Source organism: Engystomops pustulosus, chromosome 2 (genome assembly GCF_040894005.1).
Source record: "Engystomops pustulosus chromosome 2, aEngPut4.maternal, whole genome shotgun sequence".
Taxonomy (NCBI): domain Eukaryota; kingdom Metazoa; phylum Chordata; class Amphibia; order Anura; family Leptodactylidae; genus Engystomops; species Engystomops pustulosus.
In genome coordinates, this window is record NC_092412.1 from 39,848,292 (window position 1) to 39,875,890 (window position 27,599).

The 27,599-nt window shown below is 45.8% G+C and overlaps 1 protein-coding gene across 1 annotated transcript in view; it reads right to left on the bottom strand.

Moving 5' to 3' along the window:
- USP12 (ubiquitin specific peptidase 12) overlaps window positions 1–27,261 on the bottom strand; it is a 40,916-nt gene extending 13,655 nt beyond the window's left edge. The window contains exons 1-4 of the mRNA XM_072134334.1: window positions 27,098–27,261; window positions 7,968–8,048; window positions 5,153–5,366; window positions 999–1,228 (exon numbers count right to left, since the gene is read on the bottom strand). Of these exons, the coding sequence (XP_071990435.1) occupies window positions 999–1,228; window positions 5,153–5,366; window positions 7,968–8,048; window positions 27,098–27,145 (573 nt within the window). The 5' untranslated portion in view covers window positions 27,146–27,261. The remainder of the gene's footprint in view (window positions 1–998; window positions 1,229–5,152; window positions 5,367–7,967; window positions 8,049–27,097) is intronic.
- Window positions 27,262–27,599: the final 338 nt, after the last annotated feature.

A 27,599-nucleotide genomic window follows, 5' to 3' on the forward strand; every position in this document is an offset into this window, starting at 1 on the left:
CTTATATTCCAAGTCATCTACTAGACAGGGGGGTGGACTGGTCAAGCGTGCACCCAGCCGCCAGCCAGGTGCGTCATCAAGACTCTGCCTACATTTCTCTTTTCAGGCAATTGCTGCCCTGCCTCCAGCACCACATAAGATGATATTTCAGCATGCGGCCAGCACACCAGCGTTATAAGGACATGCCTGGACAGCATTTACTACACCTAATAAGGTATATTTAGGGGTTTAACAGGGGCCCTGCTGGTGACACCAGACGTGCACCAGAAGGATGCAAGCAATTCTCAGCCTTGCAAAAACAGGAAAAATATCCAAAGCTCTAAATAAATATATATATTTATTATATTATAATAATATATATTATAATAATATATATTAATTATAATATATATTATATAATAATAATAATAATAATAATAATAATAATAATAATAATATCAAAAAACTTATTCATCCAGAAAAAAAAAAAAACATCACAAAGACTGACAATGTGTAGCAGAGCTGATAAGGCTGTCTCCCTCCTTTTTGAACCATGACTGAGGTGTCCAAAACATGTAGGGAGGGAGGCTGCCTTCTTAAGTCTGCTACACATTTGTGATGTTTTTTTTTATTTTTTTTCTGGCTGAATAAATTTTGATATTTTTTACCTACTATTCGGAGCTGCAGATTTGGTTATTATTCCTGTTCTGGCATTACTAGCCACACCCGGGGTCGTCATTTTCCTCCCTTACTCCGCAACTACTCATCCACTGCATCTTAAGGTGATCTGTGGTCTATTTGTGAGTTTTCTCACTTTTATTGTAATACAACCTTCTTGTCCTGGCTTTGGAGCACACGTGAAGCGAGCGAGGAAACCTTTACACTTTGGAAGACACTAGGTCAAGTTAGGCGCTTAAACCTACAGCATTATCAATGCCCAACACCATGGAATTAGGGACAAGACCCCTTTCGATATAATCCCTATGATAGTCCTACCCAGTAAACAGAGTAATCCTCACCGTCTCGCAGGTTAGACACCTGGTTTCGTTCGTTAACGTTCCCTGAAAGATCTCGTGCACCCAGGTGGGGTCCGGCGCGCTGTTATTGTTCTCATTATCAATGTTGCCGTTGGGTATGCGGCCATTCTGCTTCTCCTGCTTCCTCTCTTCTTGTAGGATGTCGGCTATCGTGTTGAGCAGGTAGTTTAGAAACTCGTGAGCATCCTGTTGCATGTAGTTGTCAAAAAGTTCTGAAACAGAAAAATCACAAAGGGAAGTCTATTACTGGAAAAAAAAAATCTTATGCAATATTAAACTTCACCATTGCCATACATCTATTTACATCCTGACTGTACAAAGCCCCTGCTAATGAGTGTGTGTGTATAGACGTCATGACAGCGGAACGCAAAATATTACAGCTTCATAAACGTGGCACCTAGAAACACAGTTCTTGTGTAATTTTAAAGAAGGGAATTACCTTTAGCCCTTTCATGACCAGCCAACGTAAAATACATGACAGACAGTATGTCAAGAGGTGTATGAAGAGGGCTCACAGACCAAGCTCTCTGCATACATGGTGGGTGTCAGCTGTGTTAACACAGTGAAACCTACTGGCCATCAGACGATCCGACTAATTCGGACTTGGCTTGGGTTTTAACATTAAAATTTTTGTCACAAGATCAAGCACTTACATGCACCAGGAAGAAGAAGGTGAACTCTGTCGGACCTGAGCGGGGAAGCGACACATGCAGGATATCGGGTGCACAATCTTAGTGAATCGCGGCAGAGTGCATTCCGGTCAGACAATGCACTTTCGGGGATCGCACGGGACAGATAAGTACATGTGCCCCAATTTGTCTTGCAGATTATATATAGAAGCGTGGGTTAACGAAAAAAATCTAAATTTACTGCTTGTGGTACGTGCGGAGGAAAAAGGGGTGCCAGGGTTAAAGATTTTGTTTCTAGGCGCCACAGACCCAAAAATATCCACCGTTAAAGATTCAATCAGAAATGCATATTTTTTTTAATATACATATTCCACTCTCAAATTTTACAGTGGACGTCTCCCGTTCTGTGAAACCTAGAAATACAATCCTGGTGCCGAAGGAGCTGCAGGGAGACAGCTGACAGCAGAGATCGCATTAACCCCTCACCAAGCGTCATAGACGCATGATGAGGCGCCATTACTCCCCAGAATAATTGCCAAGCGTAAAAGTACGCTTGGCAATTATCCCTGGCTGTAGTGTGTGGGCTGAGCGGTCCGCAGCGCACAGCATTAGTGTGCAGGACATGACAATAGCAGCGCGCGGGCCGGCACTTCTCAGCACACACTACATCGCTGGTAGCCTCTAGAATGGAGCTGCTCCGGGTAGCCGTGATGTCACGGGAGGGGCGGAGCCTCCGGGAAAGGGGCATGGCTTACCACGCAGTCTCCTCACAGGAAGTCGAGCTGTAATAGCTGCCTGCAAGTAGAACGTGTTCAGGTACTGTGTGCATACAAGTGTATGGAGGTGAGGGGGCCTGACAGGAGTGGATGTGATAAGGTCAGGGAAGACCTGTATGTTACATGGGACTGCATGGCTTGCAGGTGCTGAGTTGGCACGAGGTGTATTTTACATAGGTCTGCGTGTCTGGCGGGTGCTGAGGTGGCAGGTGTGTGTTACGTAGGACTGCGTGTCTGGCGGGTGCTGATGTGGCATGAGGTATATGTTACATGGGACTGCGTGTCTGGCGGGTGCTGAGGTGGCATGAGGTATATGTTACATGGGACTGCGTGTCTGGCGGGTGCTGAGGTGGCAGGTGTGTGTTACGTAGGACTGCGTGTCTGCCGGGTGCTGAGGTGGCATGAGGTATATGTTACGTGGGACTGCGTGTCTGCCGGGTGCTGAGGGGGGCAGGTGTGTGTTACGTAGGACTGCATGTCTGGTGCTGAGGTGGCATGAGGTATATGTTACATGGGACTGCGTGTCTGGCAGGTGCTGAGGTGGCAGGTGTATGTTACGTGGGACTGCGTGTCTGGCAGGTGCTGAGGTGGCAGGTGTATGTTACGTGGGACTGCATGTCTGGTGCTGAGGTGGCATTAGGTATATGTTACGTGGGACTGCATGTCTGGTGCTGAGGTGGCAGGTGTGTGTTACGTGGGACTGCATGTCTGGTGCTGAGGTGGCATGAGGTGTATGTGAAACAGGACTGCATAAACAGTAAAGACATGTAAAAAATGACAGACACAAATTCAATTAATAAAAAACCTAAAAAAAACGCCTCCCCCCAACACAGACACCAAAAAAAATAAACCAAAATTTCTTTTTAAAAAAAACATTTTACAAAGCAACTATCATGGATTTGCAGTGTGGGCTGCAGTCTGGCCACTGGGGCTCGGCGGCGGCTGCCACAGTCTGGTCACATGGGGAGAGGGATACATTGTGTGTTAGCCGCAGTCTGGACGTTTGGTGTCAGCGGCGTGGGCCGCAGTGTGGTGGTGGGAGGTCTCGGCGGGCTGCAGTGCGGTGGTGGGAGGTCTCGGCGGGCCGCAGTGTGGTGGTGGGAGGTCTCGGCGACTTTGGTTGGGGGGTTGGTGGCGTTGGCTCCAGTCTGGGCAATGCATGATGTAACATCACTATAACTGCCTCAATTTGCTATTTAAACACAGAAGACACTGACACATGATTTTCTTATATAATTAGCGTCTATCAACATTATATACAGCCATGAGTTATATACTTGTATTACTGAAAATTTCATACTCCTTCCCGGCTAAAAATACTCCTCAAAAATAGTAAGAGGAGTAATATTACCCTTCTAGAAATATGTTAGTGCGACCTCTGGCTGACAGCTTGGAGAAGTACATGCACCCTCTGCATCTGTAACTGAAGATTGACCATGTACATATTTTAAACATATTTTGGCAAAATTTTCTGCAATTTTACTACTTCTTTAAAAACTAAATGTGCACAATGACAAAAAAAAGGTATATTTTTCCACAGTGTGAATATACACACACTGTATATCGAACTTTATTCAATCCTGCAACGTGTTCCGCTACGCAGTAAGCCTGGAATACATTGGTCCACACATTTCAAATGTAGGTCGGCACATGGAGCGCGATTTAGCTCTTACCTACCACACCCAGGAGACAAATATTATAAGTCTGAGCGCAGCTCGTCTTAAACATAATCTGAAGTCAGAGAAAATCTCCTATGGTAACACTAAGGACTGCAAGGTTGGTTGACCCTCTGTGGAGGTGAACAGATGTGCACAACAGAAAAGCACCGCAGGCTACGATTACAACAATAATCATCCACAGTTGTCGTTTCAGCAAAAAAAACAACATAAATTCTGCTTACAATTGCAGTATAAGCCTGAACAGGGGAGAGCATTATCACTGCATCTCCAGAATAATCATGAGGTAAAACAAGGTCAGACAAATGGTAGAAAGAAAGTGTGACAAGTGCTATAAAGGCCCCAACAGTAGAGGCAATAGATACTTTACATGTACCTGCCACAGTGACAATGTGCAGGCAGCATGTTATAGAGCAGGAGGAGCTGAGATTGTACAGTGTGCTATCTGCAGGAAGTGAGCAGATAGATACAAGTACAACCTGGCTCTATCTGCTCACTTCCTGCAGATAGCACACTGTACAATCTGCTCAGCTCATACTACTCTATAACATGCTGCCTGCAGATAGGACACCATGTACAATCTGCAGGCAGCAAGTTATACAGCAGGAGGAGCTGAGCAGAATCCTCTCTCAGAACTATGGACATAGAATTTGACGTCAAAGGTCGGAATGCTAACCATTTGGGTGACTTTTTATGATAAACTATGTGTGCATGAAGAATAACCCGAATGCTGGACAATATATAACCTATTGGATTTTTAGCATTTTTCTCTGTAGGCCCCCTCTTAGTATAGTTGCAGACGAATGTGCTCAGCCTCTGGAACCTGTATATTGGTCCATAGCCATAGTACCGGTCCTGTAACAGCAACGGTGCCGGGGTAAAATACAAAACTTCCCATTATCTGCTGCAGAAAGACTTTTAGGAATAGTTATATCTCAATCTGCTCAGCTCCTTTTGCTCTATAAGATGCTGCCCGCAGCAAAAGACATTACCTTGTCATGCAGAGTCCAAACATAAAAGGTATAAAAAGAGTAAAAAGTTAAAGTCGTAGTTACCATTTTCTTTCCGTAACCGGGTAATGAACTTCTTTGGAGGAATGACTCCAACTTTTTTCTTTTGAGTGGCTATGCTATGGAAGAGGTCGGCTAAGCAGGTGAGAAGATTCTCCTTCTTCCTAGGTTGGCTTTTGTAGGCGAGAACTTTTTCTCGAAAAGGGCGGCAGAAATAAAGTGCCTGTAGGACAGAGTTGCAGTAGCAGGTATTTCCGAACTAAGAATATAAAAGAGAAAGAAAAAAAATTTGGTGCATGAACATTATTGTAAGCAAGTGAAGAATGATAAACCAGGGGCACATACTCATAAATCCAGGCACCGTGACTGGGGTAATCTTACGTTTGCTAACCATGGCCTTCTTCCTTCAAACATCATAAAAAAAAATTAGAATTATGCTAATTCTCCAGATAGGCTCCCGGGCTGTTACAAATCCCCTCAGGGCTGTAGCTTCGCAGGCTGTTACACTGTATAAAAGCAGTGCCCACTGTGAGAGATTACAGCAGGCGAATGGATCAGTGGGCAGGGTGAGAGTGAAGCTGTAGCACTGGAGGGCTCTGGTAACATATATAAGCATATATAAGCATAATAACAAAAGTTGATTTTAGAAGGAAGGAGACCATGGATAACAAATATAAGAAGATTCCCATAGTCACAGAGCCTGGATCTATGAGTAAGTGTCCCTGGTTAATCATGCTAGATTTCCTTTAAGGCTTACACTTGCAAACTTTACTGCGAATAGACCCATACAGCCAGACTTACAGGGGTTGTCCAAAGTTTAAATGTTGGGGGAAGTGTATATCCTATACTTATAGGCACGGGTTACTCATGAGAATGGGGGATTAATCCATTTATGAATGTAGAGCTTGTCTAGATGTCCTACAATTCTGATATTGATCTACTATTTATCATCTAGTTGTCACAAATAAAGGATCATCACTGTCTAGTATTTCTTATAAAACCCCTAAAAGCGGTGTTATTTCCAGCACAACAGCAGTGCCATTCCTGTGGAGTTTATAGATGTGAAGTATATTTTTGGAAATGTTGCCATCTCTTATGAAAGTCTGTTCTATTTATTCCGCCACAATGTCATTTTTAGAAGGAGGTTTTTATGACTTTATGGGGGGAGAGGGGGGGGGGGTTGTTGCTTTTTTTAAAGATAAAACGTGAGGGAGACATGAATACAGAAGACTAGAAATATGTGAGAAATTCACTATTTTTGGAGCATTTATATAAAGTCTGGGTGTATTTATAGACCTAAAGCCGAAAGATGCACGGTCTATGTATAGTCCTATTTCTGCTACTATTATATGAGAGTTTAGTGCTCCTAGCTCTTGTAGTAGCAGTGTATGTACAGAGGACATTATAAAGCACCACTGAGCAGTGTAGTTGAGGATCTAAGAAACTGGTGACACAGAAATAACTACATGCAGCAGCAGTGCCTGTAAATCTCTACTTCCAGCTGCTACCTCCTCTGTCTATAATCTATGGGCAGAAACTAGGACCTGAACTCCCACTGATACCAAGATCGCAATAGTGCCCCATCTATTTACAGCTGTAGCATGTCTCACACATCGCTTTCTCAGTGAAAAAACTTAAAAGGGAACCTGCCAGCAGAAAAGTGACCCAATCAACTACTACCAGTATGTTTAGAAGCAGCTAAACACCTCCCAGATTATGTTTCTTACATAACATCATCCAGATAATACAACTTTGAAGTGAGATATAAAATTGTTTTCTAAAGTCAAGGAGGTGGAGAGTTTAGCAGTGAAGTCCAGCTCTCCCCCACATCAAAATGTATCCTTCACCGTAAATTATGCCTTGCCATCCAGGCTCATCATAACCACTTCTCCTGAAGTCTGGTACATGATGGCAATCTCAACAGGAGGCGTGTTCTAAGCCAGGGAGAGCTTGACTTCAGCACTGAACTCTCTGCCTCAGAGAGTTTATGCAACCAGTTTACACATCACTTCAGAGTGGATTTTCTAGATGATGCCGTGTCATTGGCCCTGAAAAAAAAGGTATTCAAGGACATCTACCTATTAAGAAGTTTCTTTTATTAGAACTCCATACGTTGCGATTGCAGCAGTATAGAGTTGCAAAAATGATTCTATCTAGTCCATACAGGCCATCCCCTACTTAAGACTTACAGACAACCCCTAGTTACAAACGGACCTCTGAATGTTGGTAATTTACTATATTGTAGCCCAAGGCAAAAGTAAATCGCTTTAACAGCTATTAAAGGTGTCTGTAATGAAGCTTTATTGTTAATCCTGGTTCCTATGACAATCCAACATTTCTAAAAAGCAATTATCACAGGGGTTACAATTATAACATACACAGTTCCAACATGCATACAAATTCAACTTAGGAACAAACCTACAGAACCTATCTTGTACATAACCCAGGGACTGCCTGTACTTTGCTTGGTGCCTCCTCACTCCCATGAAGGCTGAAGGAGATGTGAACATCAGTAGCAGCCGGTGATTGGGTTGTTTCTTCATATGGACAGTGACATCACTGGGGACCCTTGTCGCTGAACGACATATATGCTCAGCGGAGGCCGGGGTTGGATGCAGAACTGCTGCATCCGCTCCACATAGAGTTTAATGTTGGTCAGCCAGAGGCAGCAAGATGGAAAGATGTAGCTTGCCGTGTCTTTCCATCCTGGCTTTTACACAGTATACAATATATTCTGGCCAGACGATGTACAAAAAGAGATATTTGAACATAGTCTAACCCACGCTAGGACAAATTTACATATCCGTCACCCACCAACCCTTTGTATTTTCTTGGCAATACATAAATAGAGGGTACTTACATTTACCAAACCAAAATAGTGCTCATTCACTGGAAACTGTTCCGGACCAATCTCTTTCTCTAAAGCCGAGGCATTGGCGCCCTACAGAGGAGGAAGAAGACTCTGTTAGACATCGGTATAGACATCACATGATCATACACATGTAAGACAACCATTAATTATTTACATCAGGTACTGCTGGGACTTGTTGTTCAGCACCAAAGGCACTTTGAGACCATTTTCCATAAGTAGCGTGCCCCCTTGGTGAAGTATATTGGGATAATCATCTCCATCACAGTAAGTAGGCAATTCATCGCCAGCGCTGAAACATCACTTGATGGTCTCCCCCCTGCTGCGAGGCGATGGCGAATGTGATCCGAGATGGCTTGAGCTGTTAAAATCTTAAGAGCTCTTCTCTGCCATGATGAGATAAATTATTTCAGCACAAAGGATAAAAAACCTGATGTGATCACGAATGAACACGGCTCCGGATGAGTCTCTGGAACTCTCGCTGAGCCGTCTAGACATATCCCGCCAAGATGGACCGGCCGAGCCGCACCCTACAACCAGTCGCTTCATGCTGGGACCAGTAAACCAAGACGCAGACTTGTTTCTTTTTTCAGAGAGGCAGCGGAGGATTAGATTTCTAACAGAAAAGCAACTTTCCTCGCCCTAGAAGTTTCACAATACTGAATAGGGAACGATGGGAACGGCCAGCTACACAAGGTGACCCTTCTGTTCTATGACGCGGGCAATGGATTACCAGAATGCATTCTCAGGCACTCATCTGATCAATGATAAAAGGCCAAGCTGTAAGTGTCATGTACAGTATGTTAGAGGGATTAGACATAGCCCACAGCCCCTTAACCTTAAAGTCTTGGGGTAGAGGGGGACTCAAGCCTCCTAAGTCTCAAGTCTCATCACTGTAGTCTTCCTTACACTTGAATAAGAGAGCTGCCTACAGTAACAGCACACGGCCACTACACAGAGCTGCGAGTCCTTTACTTTCAGATTTGGCCTTTAATGAGGACAGGGCATCTCTATAACCCTTCATGTTTTCACAGGATTAATGCATGGCTCAGTCAATGTAATGCACAAAAGATATGGAGTTTTGTGGATGTAAGGGAACCAGTCAGCAGCTTTTACACCACCAAATGGCCAGCATCCTGAAATATCATTTCTAGAATTGCCTTTTATGTTAGAACTCACCTGTACCTTTACCTACAATATATTAAAAAAAAAAATTGCAAATGAGCTGAGAATAGTAACTTTTCACCTGAGAGGAGTCACTTGGAAGAGTCAGGCTGGAGGAGGAGTGTGTATTCAGATACCACTATCTTGCTCACTTAAGCAGCTAGAACCATATTTCATGGTCATTGTTGGACCACATGCACACAAGCAAGTGCTGTTCTGCTTGCCCATCAGTCAGCAGAGAGGAAAATAGATAACGGCCTGTCCGAGTCGGGTGGGAATAGGACTTTATCATTTTGGCTCATGCTCAGGGCTGTGGAACTCAGAGCCATGGTCCTGGGTAGAGATGTGCAGACTTGGCGTCCACGTTTGGGTTCGGCCACCCGACCCAGAGATATTGCTGGGCTGGCGGCCGAAAAGCCAATCCAGCAAATGAACGCCCCTAGCTGACTTTATAGAGATAAGAGACATGCTGGAGGTTGAAATGGCTAGCACAGGTCCAGATTATAAGTCTGTGTGCACGAGGCCTAAAGTTGAGAATCACATCTTTACAAAAACAACAGGCTTATGATTCTGTGAGCTACAGAACTGGAGATAAGGGCATTTAAAGACAATAGCAGGACTTTGAGCTGCAGAGAAGGAGCTATTCCCTACTATGGATCTAGTTTATTTTTAGTACATAAAAGCACATCTTGATGAGTTTTGAAAGAAGAGAGTCTAATCTCTACCATGACACCATAACCATAGTTCTAGCTGCTACAGAGTCCAAGATAAGAACGTCTGAAGCGACACTCCCCCCTCCAGCCTGTAAAAGTGACTCTTCTCAGCTCATTTGCTTATGTTTTTGGAGTGGTTATTTACATAGCTATAACATTAAAGAGGTAATTATAGAAAGGACATTTTAACTGTGCAGCGCTGCGGAATCTGTGTGTGCTATATAAATAAAGGAATTATTATTATACCCTACCTAAGGGGGTTTTTGCAGGCCCATGCTGACCACTACAATAAATCTATCTGAATATAGAAATAAGAAATCTGCCGTGCATGAATACACAATACCCGTGTATCAGTGCTCAGAACTAATGCTCCACAACAAAGGGGTGATAAAAGCATCTAGTCTTTTTCAGGACACCAATCTCTTCCACAAGGTAATGAGATCCCTACGGAACAACTTAATTACTATCTGTATGTTTACCACAAGGTAACGCTCCATAAACCGGAATACAACTACTTGTTCTTGTACAAAAATTCCCCGGATAACAAACACAACATAGAGGAGAATGAAAGGAGACAAATAGTTTCATTGTAGCTGAAACTTAAAGGGGTTTCTTGGATCCCATTATTGAAGGATTATCAGTATGAGTGGGGGAGGGTCCGATATTCGCCATTTTCATTGATCCCTCTACCTGCACAGCATCTGCTACATCAATGGAACAAAGCAGCAAGACCTGATACCTCCACTACCAAGAAGATGAAGGGCGAGAGCTGATGGAGAGGGTGAAGTCCCTCTCTTCCAATCAGTAGGAACTCAATCTGATACTAATAGTTTATCCTAAAAGTAACATAATAACCTTAAGAAATATGATGGCAGAAAAACTATTACTGCAGGCTTCGCGGATGAGGACATCTGGTGGGAGGGTCAAAGAGGCTACTGGGCCATGGAGTAGCCGCGCCGTGTAGCCTCAGCTCCAGCTACTCCTCCAAGCCCCAGTAGCCTCTTTAGAAAATCTGCATAATAGGGAAATTAGAATTATTAAAAGATTGCAGGGATGTGAGGATTAGCACTTAAAAGGGCTATCCTCACGTCCTATAGATGCACCTATCACCCGAGATAGGTAGATCCATGGTGGTAGGTTTCCTTTAACTTTTTGCAAACTTCCCAGAATCCCCTGGGAGCGTCAATGGCTGCAAGTCTCCACGTGCCTGCGATGCAGCCTTTATTGGCAAAGTCTCCGTAAGGCGAGCTCTTGGATTCCCTTGAACTGATACTTTTTTTTTATGGGTTATTAGTAGCAGCAGTACTGTGAAAAATGCATGCATATTTCAGGATTGTAGCTGTACTTAAAAGCACTGGTGAGGGAAATCTCTTTACTGTACAAATCCCCTGCCACGGAGTAAGGGGACACCAATGTGCTTCATTCGGGCTGGGACCTGGGCAAAGCTCAGTGCCAGGTGAAGAAGGGAGGGGAGGAGGAGCACTCCTCAGCCCTCCCCTCTCCATAGTAAGCAGTGCGGACGCTAATCAGGCCAAAAAAAACAGGACTTGTTCTAAACTTCTTCGGAGCGGCTGTCTGGCTTGGTCAAGGTGTGGCAAGACACTATGGGGCACATTTACTAAGAAAGTTGTGGATAATATTAAAGGGTGCGACACCCCCCACATGGTGCGTAGCACACCTACGCCACAAAAGGGTCACATGTGACACAATAGTGGCGCAAACTCTTAAATACCTGTGTAAGCTGCGTTCATACCTAAAAGAATGTGCAAAGTCCAGCAGTAAACATGCGCAAATCCCTTAGTAAATGTGCCCCCCAATACAGTCATGTGCATGTAGCCCAATTGTACTATTCACACAGCAGGTGAGGGGTTGTACCACAGTCATAAAAAAAAAAAAACTCACACATTAGATCACCAGCATACTCCAAGTCCAGCTACAATCCTAGAATAGAATCCATATTTTACAGTTCGGTCGCTACCAACACAATATACAGGTATGAAAACACAGCTCTCTGTGGCTGTTACACAACACCGTCTGCAGCTTTGTATGGTTAAAGGACATCTACCACCAGCTGCACTCATGGTAGAGGTTCTGCACTTACGGGCCCGTTTCTTTATGCATTAAGTGGAACGGTTTATAGTACATTTATTTAAAAAAAAAAAAAAACTGGGCCCGAGTCGCTCAGGCTGATGTCACCTGTGCGTTTCTCAGCATCACCGGGTTTTAATTTATGTGCGCCCTGCTATGCAATTCAACGCAAGTCTTTTTCTTCGTAAATGTGCGGTTTCTTTCTGCACTAAAGACAGGTCCGCTTAATGTATGAAGAAACATGCACGCAAGTCCCCGACGTCTACCACCAGTGAAACGGATGATAGATGTCCTTCAAGTCTGCTCACAAATTCCTTTTCAGATGTACCATATAAAAAGCCAATGAAGAAGACGCAATACTTGGTAATGGTCATACACATCAGATCAAAGTTGGAACCTTTAGAAATATATATAGAATTCAAATCTTTTTGGGTTTCCGATATAATACCGTGCCTTAGGACATGCACCAAACAGCCGGAACACTACAAAGTGTGTATTGTGTGGCCACACACCCCATACACAGGAAGTGCTAACACACTGTGATCTGCCACCTTTATAATTGGGCTATAATAGCTTCTGTAAGATCAGCTACACAGCATTCCCCCCTATTTCTAGAGCAGGGTGGGCAATTATTTATTCTTTATTTTAACAAATGAAAATGGAATGAATTTAGAGGACCGGACTTGTATACTTAGCTATATATATATTTAAATATAACCTATCCCTACATAAAAAAAAAAAAAAAAAAAAAACACCTGTAAATAAAACATTACAATGATTCAATGAAAATATGGGAGGACCACTATTTAATGATGCGGAGCTCAAATTTTCAACAATCTCCTGCGGGCCAGTCACAGATAGAAGGCTGGATATAGGCCGCACAATGCCGTCACCTATGAAAGTAATCATTCTAAGTTCTGTATTTGCATCGAAGCACAAGTTTTTCCATAGAGTAAGATATGTGGCTCAATCATAGATCCAGGCACTGTGACTGTGGTAATCTTCTTATATTTGTTATCCACGGCCTCCTTCCTTCAAAATAACTATTACAATTATGCTAATGAGCCAGAAAGGCTCTGAGAGGAGTTACCAGAGCCTCTCCATGCTTTAGCTTCACAGGCTGTTACACTGTCACCCATTTCCACCTCCCTCTGCCTTATGTAATCTCACACAGTGGCTGGGAGGAAGCGATACTTTGACATCCAGTGAAGCAGGGGCATGGAGGAGCTCGGGTAGCACCCCGAGGTGCCCTTCTGGCTCATTTGCCACCTTCCTTCTAAAATCTGTGTGATGAACCAGAAGGGGTCCTCAGGGTGTTACCAGATCCCCTCCATGCTATTGCTTCACTAGCTGTACCACTGTGCAGTAGCACTTCCTCCCTCCCACTGTGTGAGATTACATAAGGCAGAGGGAGGGGGAAGTACGAGAACGCCTGTAAAGCTACAGCATGGAGATGCTCTGGTAACTCCTCCCAGAGCCTTTATGGCTCATTAGCACAATTGTAATAGCAGATTGTAGAAAGGCAGACAACAAATGGTGCCTGGACCTATTAGTAATGGTCCCTGGTTTATCATGCTTCATTTTGAAGGTAGATGTCCTTAAAAAATAAAAATCGGCAGGGATATACTTGGGGGGGTCCTATAGTTGGGATGGGGGTAACAGTCAACACCAGAATGGCGCCCGACGTGGAACAAAAGTTACTTCTAAAGCATCGGAACCCCCTTTAACTTGGAATTACAGAAACTGAAATAAAGGGAATGTAAAAAAGGATCCACAGAGCTGCATAAAAAAATAGATACGGTACTTACCTCCAGGCTGCACATTAAGATCAGGAGAGATAGGGTTAAAGTGTTTTTTTAATAACAATTACTTTTGTGTATGGTGCGACAGGAGAAAACAACAATTTTACATGATTTAATGTACAATCGCTCCCTGTTTACCTCAAAGTATTAGCCTGAAGATTGCGCGAGTGGGATATTTGTAATTTGTTTCCATAAGCGCTCCATTATCAGAGAACACATGTAAGGTACAGCCTCCCACACACTAATAATCTGCTTATACACAGAAGACAATACCGGATCACATTCTGTGTGGAAAGCAGAGATACTTCTAGATAGACCATGTCCAGTGTATGGATCATTGCCGTCAGTCCATGAGGGATATTCCATGGTTCCTCACATCAGCAAAAAGCGTTGGGGAACCTGATCATAGGGGCACAAGAGGCTGACCAATGAGACTCAAACATCCAAAAAGGTGCAAAAAAAACCTTTGGTTCTTTATTATTAGCTGTGTGGAAGGTGACTACAAGAGAAATCTTCCCTCCTTTTGCTTTGTTACAGATAAGGAATGCTTGATTTTCCCCTGACTTATTTTTCTAAGGTTCAGTTCACACCTGACACGTGGCGTTTACATTGCGTTTTGAAACAAATCAACAACTGTGGAGAGGAGATTGGCCTACAGTCCTATAATCACTCACTGCCTAACCCTTCTGATCACTGTCCTGGAGATCGGGTGAAGAGCTGACAAAGCATTTCACCCGATCTCAGAGAGCAGAAAGTGTGGAGTGAGCGCTCTCTCCCTGCCACCCCGATATGACCATTACTGCAGGACCTTGAGGGATGTCAGTGACTGATCGCATGCTTCCTGCATCACTGCAAGGTCCTTAAACCCTCTCATACTGTCAGGGGGATGGGGCCCACATAGAAGTTGCAGCTGGGACTGGGTATGAAGAAGAGTTGTGTGCATGTGAGTGGATCCAGCAGAGACGTGTGTAAGGCCCCATCATACAAACTTTTTTCTGTTGTGTGCTACCCTTACCATAGACTTTTAGAACGGGTAGCATGCAGGCAAGAATGGACAGTACTGTACATGGGAAAAAGATAAAGCATGCTCCATCTTTCCCCGTACATAAGCGCGTTCCGTGTTCGGCCCTCCTCTCTCCAGGACGCGGCTGTATGCTCTTAGGCTATGTCCCAGTTGAGCCTATTTTCGTGTGAAAGGAGATGGCAGAGATGTGTGTACCCTGCTTGTGTGTGACTAACCATGAGGTTTAGATTTCCATTTTTAGGATGACTCGATCTGTGGTGCGCCTTGGGGTTAAAAAATAAATAATACTGATCAAAATATATTTTGATAATCAGCAATTTGCGCAGATGCAACATGGATAAGTTTAATCATGAGAACCAACACTGAAGGTAGAAATATGTTCCACTAAGCGCACCACAGGTGATGTACACCCAGTTACCAATATATTAGATAAAGTTGATCCCCTTAGGCCATGTTCCATGGGAACATTATGAAGCCCAGCCCAATAGTGATGCAGAAACTTGGCACTCCTACACTGGGTACATTATATGCAATGTTTGCAGAGTATATCCCTTATTTATACCGTATTTATTCGAAGTGTAGTTTATTCCAACATGTGCCAAGCTATGGCACATGTTGGAATAAACTACACTTTTTATTCACAAGCCTTTGGAGTGCTGCAGTTTTTTCCGATAACACTATAAATATGTATAGTTATTATATACATACATACACATACGGAATACAATGTGATCTGCTCCTCCTGCACTATAACATGCTGCCTGCAGATAGAACCCTATGCACATTGTGCTTACCACGTATATCTCTAGTTGCAGATGCTAGCAGTGTAGACTGTATTTTCAAGGTTACAGGTTTGCTGTAAGGTTTATTCTCTAGCCTTACTTGGGGATTCTCCTAGTCCAGGCTCTATGCTGTCCCAGAATTACCAGAATTACGCCTTTTACTAGACACATCAGGTCTAGAAATAGTGAAGAGGAAAAAAAAAAAAACGCTCAGGAGGAATGACAATTACTTCAAAGAAAAGCCTAGGGCACAGGGAGTGCCGTTACAAAGACATATGTGCTTTCAACTAATTAGTTGAGAGTCCCAGGCCTCTAATTGGGGCAAAGCAAAGGCAACCACCAGCGTAATAGAGCCTCGTGAGAGTGTGCATGTTTACCAAGGGGTAATGCCAAAAAATACAACACAGATCATGGCTGTTGGAGACCTTGCCTTCCATTTTTGTGAGCACAGAGACGGGTGCAGGAGAGAGGAGGGGTGAGTGCTCATCTCCATTGAGAGCAGAGAAGCCAGCACCATAATTTGGACAGATCCTATATCATTATATGCAGCTGGCCATCTGGCTAGGTGCTCACTTCACCGTGACCAGGTGCCATCGTCTATGGGGGCTGTGATGGGGCCGCATACTGTGGGGCCATACCACCGTTCACCCATACGCTCCTCGACGTGCCTGAGGGTTTCCAACCATATGTAGCCAATCTGTGGCAGTGGTATCCACTCACATTGTTTCCGGAGGTGGCGGAAGACAAAGTTCGAAGAAAGAAGGAGAATTACTAACATAGCAGTTTATGGGAGCAACAAGTCCCTTAACATGCTAATTTTTCCCCTAAAAACTTTACTTTACATGTAAGGAAAAAGAACAGGTTAAACATCCATTAAAAAAAAAAAAAAAAACTCGAATTGTGACAAATGGCAATTATGAAGGAAACCCCCTGAAGCAGGTGATCTCACAGATGATGGACCAGGGAAGAAGGATTAGATGTGCTGAAGTGTTGATGGGCCTGGGTTATATACGTGCTGGCAGCTTTGATGTTTATGAGTAGAGTCAAGCTCATGGGATTAACAAGCATAAAAAAAAAAAAGTTTCTGTTTCCTTTTTTTAATCTTGACAGGGATTTAATCTTACCGAGACCCAGAAATGTCTATTAAGAGATTTAAGTGAAAATGCAGATGTGAGCGACTTCAAATAAAAAAAAAAAAAAGTGGGCTTCATGGCAACATGAAATATCCGACGGTGAACGGCAGCTATACCGCCATACGCTTTATTTCCATATCTGAAAGCTGGGCTTAGGGGACAGGTTGGGGCAGTAAGGGACAAGGTTTGTACTCAAGGAATGTGGACTTTCAGATATTGACCCCATCCATAATAAAAGTCATATGAAAACTGTGAGGGGTCAGAGTCACCCTAATATCACACTACTACATAAAGCCTTCTAAAAGGGCTGTAATGTACTGTGATGGGGAGCATGGTATTATTCACAACTTGGTCCCACTCCTGAGGTGATTATTTTTTTCCCGCCTTTTTTTCTGAGCTGAAGTCTTGGATTGAATTTTGGCAAGTGTAGGGGTGATGGCACAAGTGGCGTTTTGGAAGCGTTTTTGGCCTGTTTTTTTTTTGGGGGGGGGGGGTTGAAGACATATCCAGTTAAGGATTGGTAGAGGTTATAAGGATCGGATGTGGTGAGGGGTATACAGGGTGTATACATGGTCTGACACGATCTGGGTTCAGGCCTCTGTCAGTAGATCCCAAAGCTGTATTTTTTTTAATGGAAATGAGGAAATTTTATTTAAATTGTATTTTGTTAAACTGTTGTGTGTACAATCACTGCTTTATCGAAGGGGTTTAGTAAGTTTTTTTAAAAAATATTTTTGCTATAGTAAGCTGGGTTTATATCCAAGCTTTCTTAAAAGAATGGCAAAAAGGAAAAGGCACATGCGGCACTCACCCGGAGGAGACAATTCTTTATTGCGTTTTCAGGATAAAACGGTCCGACATGGTACAGCCATAATAGGGGAGAGGTAGGAGCAGGGGGTCAACAAGGCGACAGCCGTTTCGCGCCTACCGGCGCTTTTCTCATGGCTGTACCATGTCGGACCGTTTTATCCTGAAAACGCAATAAAGAATTGTCTCCTCCGGGTGAGTGCCGCATGTGCCTTTTCCTTTTTGCCATTTGCTACACTTGTTCCTTGCACGCTGAGCACCACCCACAGGCTCATTTACTTTAATCCACCATCTCTGAGGACATATATCGTTTGTGGGTTTCACAGGAGTTTCGGTTGTGCCCCCTTTCTTCCTGATCTTCTTTTTGTCATTACCCTTTCTTAAAAGAAACCTACCATCAAAATCCATCATAAGGCAGGGACACTTACTCATATATCCATGCACCCTGGTAATCTTCTTTTATTTGTTATCCATGGCCTCCCTCCTTCTAAACTCAACTTTTAAAATTAGGTTAACGAGTCAGAAGGGTTCCTGGAGTGTTACCAGAGCCCCTCAGTGCTGCAGCTTCGTACTATCTCACCCATCTGGCTCATCGGAATAATTTTAAAAGTCGATTTTAAGAGGAAAGAGGCCATGGAAAACAAATATACCGGTAAGAAAATTATCACGGTGTATATGAGTAAGTGTAAATGATGTATCATGCTTTATTTTGATGGTAGATTTCTTTTGTATATATATGTGCAAACTTGGCTGTGAATAGCTCCATACAGTCACACTTAAAAGGGGTTGTCCAAAATGTAAATGGTAGGAGGAAGTGGATATAATATACTTATATGTGGCGGTCCAGTCATGAGAATGGGTGACCAAATCCCCTTTTGAATGTCTGGATGTCAGAATCCTGCAACTCTGATCATCTAGACCTGGTATACCCCATTAAAATTTTTGTTATGCTGTGATCTTAAAAAATTGCATGCCACCCAAAAAAAAAAAAAAAAAAAAAACACCACAATCCGAGTCCGGGTCAATTTTTTCTCTATCAGTACTGGTACTTTATACAATACCATAAACGCTGTTTACTAGCAAGAGCTCGCCCTCTACACCTGCCATCACAATGATCCAAATACCAGGACAGAGCCTACCGGCAGATACACAGCCGCATGTCCAATCATTATTCAGATGCACAAATGACTTCACTGATGCCATGTGAGATTGTCAGTGCGAGAGAATGCAAGACCATCAGCCGTGCCCTACTTCAGTCACGCCGGGAAGCGCTGTTCCTGTATCCAGCTATCTATTATGGGTGACAGCAGAGTACGCCGGGCACTATGGCTGCTGATCAATGTCTCCAACACAAGGTTACAGAGTCCTTTACTAACCCGTGAAATCTACCGACACGATCCGGGAGTCATTTTTAATTATAAGATGGCGTGAGGAGTAGTAATGTCAGTCATGCACCAGCAGGGTATGTGCACAGGCACCTTTATGGTGTTTACTCCTAATTTCAGCAATCACAGTCAATTCCAGAGAGATGAATAGAGCAGAACAGGTATGCAAGGTCTTCCGCTCCATTCATCTCCAGGAGAGAAGAGGGGTCCGATGGATGTATTTCGGACCCCCGTTCTCATGATCTGTGCGGGTCTCATCACCGAGACCTCCACCGATCAGCAAGTTAGGCCCTATCCTATGGAAAGGGGCCAATTTGATTGGTGGGAAAACCCCTTTAAAAAGGCTGTTACACTGTGCTAGATTACAGTGGGCATAGGGGGGAACACTCCTGCTCATTGTAACAACCTGTAAAACTGATTGATTTTAGAAGGAAGGAGGCCATGGATAACAAATGATTGCCACAGTCAGAGCACTGGTTTATCATGCTGGATTTCGATCCTTTAAAATTGACCTGGCTGTAATGATGCCATGTCACCGCTGCATTACTGTCATTGGTATACGGCAGGATGGGGTATAGGAATGTTATTGCTGCAGCCAAATAAAATAACGCTGGGCAAGGAGGAGCATAGACGACTATATAAATGCGGGATAAAGCTGGGAAGCCAAAGCTACGATTCCTTCATAAGGTGAGAAATGTTATGAAATGGTAATATTGCTATTTTTTTATCACAATTTCTGGATACACAGGAATCATTTGCTGCATGGTTAGTTGGGACAAAGGGTGAAATTCCACAGATACCCAGGATAGGGAATAAAAAGCTGATCAAAGAGGGTCTGACTGTCATGACTAGAATGGGACCCTCAGCAATCTGGAGAGGGTCCCATTCTCACCAGTGGGGGGAGCGGCAGATCCAGCATGTGTTCTGCTAATCCATTCAATACGGAGGGAGTGTCAGAAATTGCAGAGCACAGCACTTGGATTTCTCCAATACTCTCAGACAGTAAAAAGGACTGTTGGAGACAACTGAGCGCTGTTCTCAGCAATTTCAATTCTGTCTAAATACGAATTCTTAGGGTGCGTTCTTGGGTCTTTCTTAAACGCACTGAAAATGCATGCGTATTTGTAGGTTTGCCATACGCATGGGTGATTTTTATCCGTTTCACAGCCGCTTACACTTACAGAAATGAAGAAAAACAGATTCAAACCAGCCAAATGCATGGTACCTATACAAATAAGCAATGCGTTTTCAGTGCATTTAAGAACGGTCCAAATCACTGTGTGACTGTGCCCTAAACCGAACACTTCATTCATTAAGGGGGGGGCAGGGGGGGGGCTGTTCTTTTGATCAGTGGGGGTTGGACTGCCGGAAATGGGATAACAATTGTACAATAACAAAGCTTGTACAACCTCTTTCAGTGCAAATGGAAAATTATGCAGAAACTTTTGTTTTTAAAACTGGAGTTGGTAAATTCGTATGGACTCACTAGAAGATTTCATTACACTTGAAGTTTTCGCAGCCAACGTTCCACTTACGATAATTATCCTCCATGCACCGAATAGGGGAATGATTGCTAGACAACAGGAAGACCTCTGATTGGCTGGAGTGTAATGCCTCTGGTGCTATACTATTTAGGAGGAGAGAAGTCCCTTTCCTCAACAGCTAAAATAGTTGCTTTACGTATATTGTACCCATTCTGCGTTACATCCACTGCTCATTCCTAGGCTGCTGAGCTCAAAATCCAGAATCTGCTGCTTGTTCTCATTCTGATAATGGCTGACCCTTGTGATGTGTAATTGTAGAGTTCTAGATTTTCCACCAGACCATGAATAACAATGAAAACTAGAATCAACTCTTCCAAAACACAAGTGCAAGCACAACACTCTGTATGAAGAATTGAGAAAGCAGCTCTGGATTACAGCAGGACCCTCTTACCCCACCAGTAACCTGTACCCTAGCGGCAGGACCCTCTTACCCCACCAGTAACCTGTACCCTAGCGGCAGGACCCTCTTACCCCACCAGTAACCTGTACCCTAGCGGCAGGACCCTCTTACCCCACCAGTAACCTGTACCCTAGCGGCAGGACCCTCTTACCCCACCAGTAACCTGTACCCTAGCGGCAGGACCCTCTTACCCCACCAGTAACCTGTACCCTAGCGGCAGGACCCTCTTACCCCACCAGTAACCTGTACCCTAGCGGCAGGACCCTCTTACCCCACCAGTAACCTGTACCCTAGCGGCAGGACCCTCTTACCCCACCAGTAACCTGTACCCTAGCGGCAGGACCCTCTTACCCCACCAGTAACCTGTACCCTAGCGGCAGGACCCTCTTACCCCACCAGTAACCTGTACACTAGCGGCAGGACCCTCTTACCCCACCAGTAGCCTGTACCCTAGCGGCAGGACCCTCTTACCCCACCAGTAACCTAGCGGCAGGACCCTCTTGCCCCACCAGTAACCTAGCGGCAGGACCCTCTTACCCCACCAGTAACCTAGCGGCAGGACCCTCTTACCCCACCGGTGACCTGTACACTAGCGGCAGGACCCTCTTACCCCACCAGTAACCTAGCGGCAGGACCCTCTTACCTCACCAGTGACCTGTACACTAGCGGCAGGACCCTCTTACCCCACCAGTAACCTGTACCCTAGCGGCAGGACCCTCTTACCCCACCAGTAACCTGTACACTAGCGGCAGGACCCTCTTACCCCACCAGTAGCCTGTACCCTAGCGGCAGGACCCTCTTACCCCACCAGTAACCTAGCGGCAGGACCCTCTTGCCCCACCAGTAACCTAGCGGCAGGACCCTCTTACCCCACCAGTAACCTAGCGGCAGGACCCTCTTACCCCACCGGTGACCTGTACACTAGCGGCAGGACCCTCTTACCCCACCAGTAACCTAGCGGCAGGACCCTCTTACCCCACCGGTGACCTGTACACTAGCGGCAGGACCCTCTTACCCCACCAGTAACCTAGCGGCAGGACCCTCTTACCTCACCAGTGACCTGTACACTAGCGGCAGGACCCTCTTACCCCACCAGTAACCTGTACCCTAGCGGCAGGACCCTCTTACCCCACCAGTAACCTGTACACTAGCGGCAGGACCCTCTTACCCCACCAGTAGCCTGTACCCTAGCGGCAGGACCCTCTTACCCCACCAGTAACCTAGCGGCAGGACCCTCTTGCCCCACCAGTAACCTAGCGGCAGGACCCTCTTACCCCACCAGTAACCTAGCGGCAGGACCCTCTTACCCCACCGGTGACCTGTACACTAGCGGCAGGACCCTCTTACCCCACCAGTAACCTAGCGGCAGGACCCTCTTACCCCACCGGTGACCTGTACACTAGCGGCAGGACCCTCTTACCCCACCAGTAACCTAGCGGCAGGACCCTCTTACCTCACCAGTGACCTGTACACTAGCGGCAGGACCCTCTTACCCCACCAGTAACCTGTACCCTAGCGGCAGGACCCTCTTACCCCACCAGTAACCTGTACGCTAGCGGCAGGACCCTCTTACCCCACCAGTAACCTGTACGCTAGCGGCAGGACCCTCTTACCCCACCAGTAACCTGTACGCTAGCGGCAGGACCCTCTTACCCCACCAGTAACCTGTACGCTAGCGGCAGGACCCTCTTACCCCACCAGTAACCTGTACGCTAGCGGCAGGACCCTCTTACCCCACCAGTAACCTGTACGCTAGCGGCAGGACCCTCTTACCCCACCAGTAACCTGTACGCTAGCGGCAGGACCCTCTTACCCCACCAGTAACCTGTACGCTAGCGGCAGGACCCTCTTACCCCACCAGTAACCTGTACGCTAGCGGCAGGACCCTCTTACCCCACCAGTAACCTGTACGCTAGCGGCAGGACCCTCTTACCCCACCAGTAACCTGTACGCTAGCGGCAGGACCCTCTTACCCCACCAGTAACCTGTACGCTAGCGGCAGGACCCTCTTACCCCACCAGTAACCTGTACGCTAGCGGCAGGACTCTCTTACCCCACCAGTAACCTGTACGCTAGCGGCAGGACCCTCTTACCCCACCAGTAACCTGTACGCTAGCGGCAGGACCCTCTTACCCCACCAGTAACCTGTACGCTAGCGGCAGGACCCTCTTACCCCACCAGTAACCTGTACGCTAGCGGCAGGACCCTCTTACCCCACCAGTAACCTGTACGCTAGCGGCAGGACCCTCTTACCCCACCAGTAACCTGTACGCTAGCGGCAGGACCCTCTTACCCCACCAGTAACCTGTACGCTAGCGGCAGGACCCTCTTACCCCACCAGTAACCTGTACGCTAGCGGCAGGACCCTCTTACCCCACCAGTAACCTGTACGCTAGCGGCAGGACCCTCTTACCCCACCAGTAACCTGTACGCTAGCGGCAGGACCCTCTTACCCCACCAGTAACCTGTACGCTAGCGGCAGGACCCTCTTACCCCACCAGTAACCTGTACGCTAGCGGCAGGACCCTCTTACCCCACCAGTAACTTGTACACTAGCGGCAGGACCCTCTTACCCCACCAGTACCCTGTACCCTAGCGGCAGGACCCTCTTACCTCACCAGTGGGTGGCAGGTACTATTTGGTACAGGTCACGACTGACTGTGGAAATTTTTAAAATTTACCAGAAGTCACTAGAATGTAACAAATCAAAATAAAAATTGTTGACAAACTCCCTTTGACAATCCTGCCGAGGGCGAGCGACACGAGGGAGCACCTCGTCTTGTCTCCAGAGCACACAACGCCAGATGTCAGGACACTTACAGTAATAAAATCAAATGGAAAAACAAGTCCCTAATGCAAATAAACATGTAAATGTAATCTGAAACGTACCAAACCTCTACTGCAACATCTAGCCAGATAAATCTGGAACTCATGAACACACATGCTGCGGCCACAAACCTGTTCACACAAAAGTAACAGATTTTTAGATGCATTTAAAAAAAAAAAAAAAATCTGCTGCATGTGAACAATGTCCAATATTTTTGTGCTTTTTGGAATGTCTGGCACCAGGCGCTGCAACCCCCCCCCCCACACCCCCCCCCCCCCCTCCGCCGCCCTGGAGCTACATGTATAACACACAGTGCACATGACATTGTATGGAAAAGTACACTTATACTCCTCGTGGTCCTACAAGGTCACCTCCACCTCTCTGATAAACCCTATGTCCTACTCTTATTCTATTTACGTCAAACATGAGATGGAAGAGCACATGTTAACAGATCACCATTCCACTAGCTTCATGTGAATGTGCGCTGTTATACCGACGTATATGCTCGGTGGAGGCCATTGGATTATATATGGGACAGATGCAACATATTGCATCCATGCCTTGGCCTCCACTGAGCATACACCCAGAGAGGTCCCCCTGAGGTCCATATAAGGTCAAAGACATCATAGTGGGGGGGAACACCCTGAACCAAGGTGTTAATGTTCACAAAGAGTAAAGGATGAGGAACAGGACGACATACCCCACTGTCTGTGCATATACTAAAAACATATAGTATGTGTACGCAGTGAGATACATCCTAACTTTAAGGGTATATCGGGAATCCGCCTGATGTCATCGATAAGTTTGTAGCCATTCTGCAAGCATCAAACAGACATGTTGTGTCCACGCAATGTGTGTATGGAATTTTCCACAGGTTAAAATGCTACGCGTGTGGATGCCCAGAGGCTGCGTTCGTGTGATGCATTTGGAAACGCACGATTAGTATTTCCTCCCTGAGGAGAGGAGATTTGCCGAATAACATTGCTGTAAACACAAATCACGTTAACATTGAGTTTTATATATACAAATGTTAACAGCAATGTAATGAAGCAATTCTCCTCTCAACCATTTTATCAAGTTTCAAAACGCAATGTAAACTCCAAGTGTGAATGCAGGCTACATTCACACTGCCGTATGGGGGACGTATATACGGCCGACATACGCCCCCCATAGAGGGCAATGGGCACACGGCGCGGCACCGTACCCTGGAAAAAGATAGGACATGTCCTATCTTTCTCTGTAGTACGGCCCGTGCGCCATATGTTCCTATAGAGAGGGCCGGGAGTGAGCTGCGCTCACCTCCTCCTCTCCCCGTGCGCTGCCGTTGCCCGCCGTTTAAGATAATTGGGGAAAAACGGACCAAAAACGCCATGTGTGGCATCACCCTTAGGGTACGTCATTGACAAGCGGCAGATTTACAATTTAAAGTTTCTTTGAGGGGTATTCCCAGCCTCCTGTGTGTACGGACCCCCTGCAGCTCTCATGGACCTGTACTGAAACTCACAGAGGCTGCACCAGGTGTCACCTGCGGCCTGGATGAGGAAAGCAGACACAACGTGGGAGGGGACAGGTAACCTTTGCTCTAGCTGCTCCTTCAGCTGTGTTATGTCACACACACCAGTCAGCAGTAAGTGTATTGTATGAATGAGCCATATGGAGCGAGAGAGACAATGGCCAATCTACACTGATAAGGGAAGTAAATGAAGACAGGATTACCACTGCTTTTAGCGTAAACATGAAAGTTTACATTCACCACAACCAAAGAAAGTATTAATTAAAAAGCTTAAAGGGGTTGTCCAGTCACAACAAGCTAGCTAGGGGCTGGGATCACGAGAATGGGGGTCCTTAAGAGATGGATTAGAGAATAGTCCAGTGTGACATGACGCTCCAGTCTTATGGGACCCCAATATTCATACTACCGAGCCATCAGGAAGACATCACCGTTCCTATGGATCCTTGTTTATTGAGCGAACATTTCCAAGATGTCTATATATAAGCACATACACACCCATATTGCACCCTGACCTGGCAGGCCACGTGGTCCACATCCTATAAAGAATTACACCTGTCACATGGTACATGCTGTTTAGAGGTCCCGTTCATTGACTGCCAGCAGAGTGATGCAGAATTGGAACAAAGTCCATAAGGAAGTATATTAGGAAGTTGCAGAACTTTATATTAGAGGGTTAAAGGGGTAAATCATATATATCCATGACACAGCAGTCGGTAATGTATATCGTAGAGCGGCTGTGCTTTGTGTTGTGGGTCAGACCCATCGCTCACCAGAATAGAAGGTATCAGACTGGCATCTGAATCCGTATGTATACTCTGAAGAGACGCACAGGCCGCATTCACACCTTGCGTTTGTACATGTAATTCAAGCGCAGTGGGGAGTGGCTAATCCCAAACGCAGAGGTGCTTATATCTAAACTGTGGTGTCCGGGATCTGGAAAAGCGTAAAAACGTTGCTGGTTCCCAAACTGTCTAACCACATCACCGATTGTTAGAAGCTACTCCCCTGCGCTTTGAAACGCAGTATAAGCGCAACACATGAAGACGGCCTCAATGGTCTCCAAACTTCGAAGAGTAACAAGAGGATAATGCAGAACTGACCGCTACACAGCCATGAATGACATCCAATACTAAAACGATAACAGCGACACCCCAGTTCACAGGTTGTGTGCGGTACTGCACCTCAGTCACACACAGCAGTACCAGGATTGCTCCTGTGTCTGCATTAAAGACGCCATAGTATCTTAACCCCTTTAAATATGGCGGCAGGGGATGTCACGCTTATGACATGCGTCCTCAAAAGTTCTCTGCGGTAATCTCATTACTTAATCCATGCCTGGAAAAGCTGGGTGCGACTGGTGGGCAAATACCCAATTTTACCAGAGTCCAGAATGGCACCATATAGTGGAGCAGAGCTGTATAACTATCAAGGAGATTTGCCTTTCTTGGCTCTTGGAAAGTTGGGTGAGGAAGGCAGATATTTTGGTTAGCACCCAGCTTTCCCAGAGACAGGGAAGAGGACAAATCAAGGACTTCCATGTACCTGTGCAGGTAGGTCTGTAGGGGACGTGCACTGCACCCTCCTGCATCTGTGACAATCGCAGCTGCACTGCTAAAACGCATGCGGCTTCTGTGAGCTGATGAGTACAGGTGGGCACCTGCAGCCACCTACCTGTAGGCTCTCCGCGGTGCCAGGCGCCTGCAGCGCGGGCATGGCAGCCGCGGGCACAGTGCACCAGGCCGGGCATTGCCCTGCACAACTTCACGCTGCATGACGTAGCCGAACTGCCACAGGCCGCAACGCATCCCCGGCCTCTCGTACTGCCCCACACCGCAAACCAGGCGCTCCAGCCCGCAGCCCGTCCTCCTCTCCACACCGGGCGATCTGCCTGCAGCCTGCACTCTCCCCGCACAGAGGCTGCCGGGCCCCGGACACCTACCATGGTACAGATAGAAGCGATCCTGGAGACTGTCATTAGGATTTCCATCCGCCCGGCGCCATCTTCACCCTTATCACCGCCAGCAGACAGGCCGGAGCCGCGCACTCCCGACACCCGCGGGCACGTAGAGGCAGGGCGCGGCCCCGACACCCGGCAGAGAAGAGAGGGAGGGGGTAGTAGTCCATGTGTATAGTGGCCAGAGACTACACAAATGTCACATATGCATCTTATTATAAAACACATACACCCCACTATCAGGACAACTACTCCCAACATCGGAGACACATATCACACCTAATGTCACATATACATCTTATTATATAACACATACACCCAGTATTACTACGCCCAACATCCCCACTACCAGAGACACATATCACCACTAATGTCTCATATACATCTTATTATATAACACATTCACCCGAGTACTACTACTCCCAACATCCCCACTACCAGAGATATCACTACTAATGTCTCATATACAGCTTATTATATAACACAT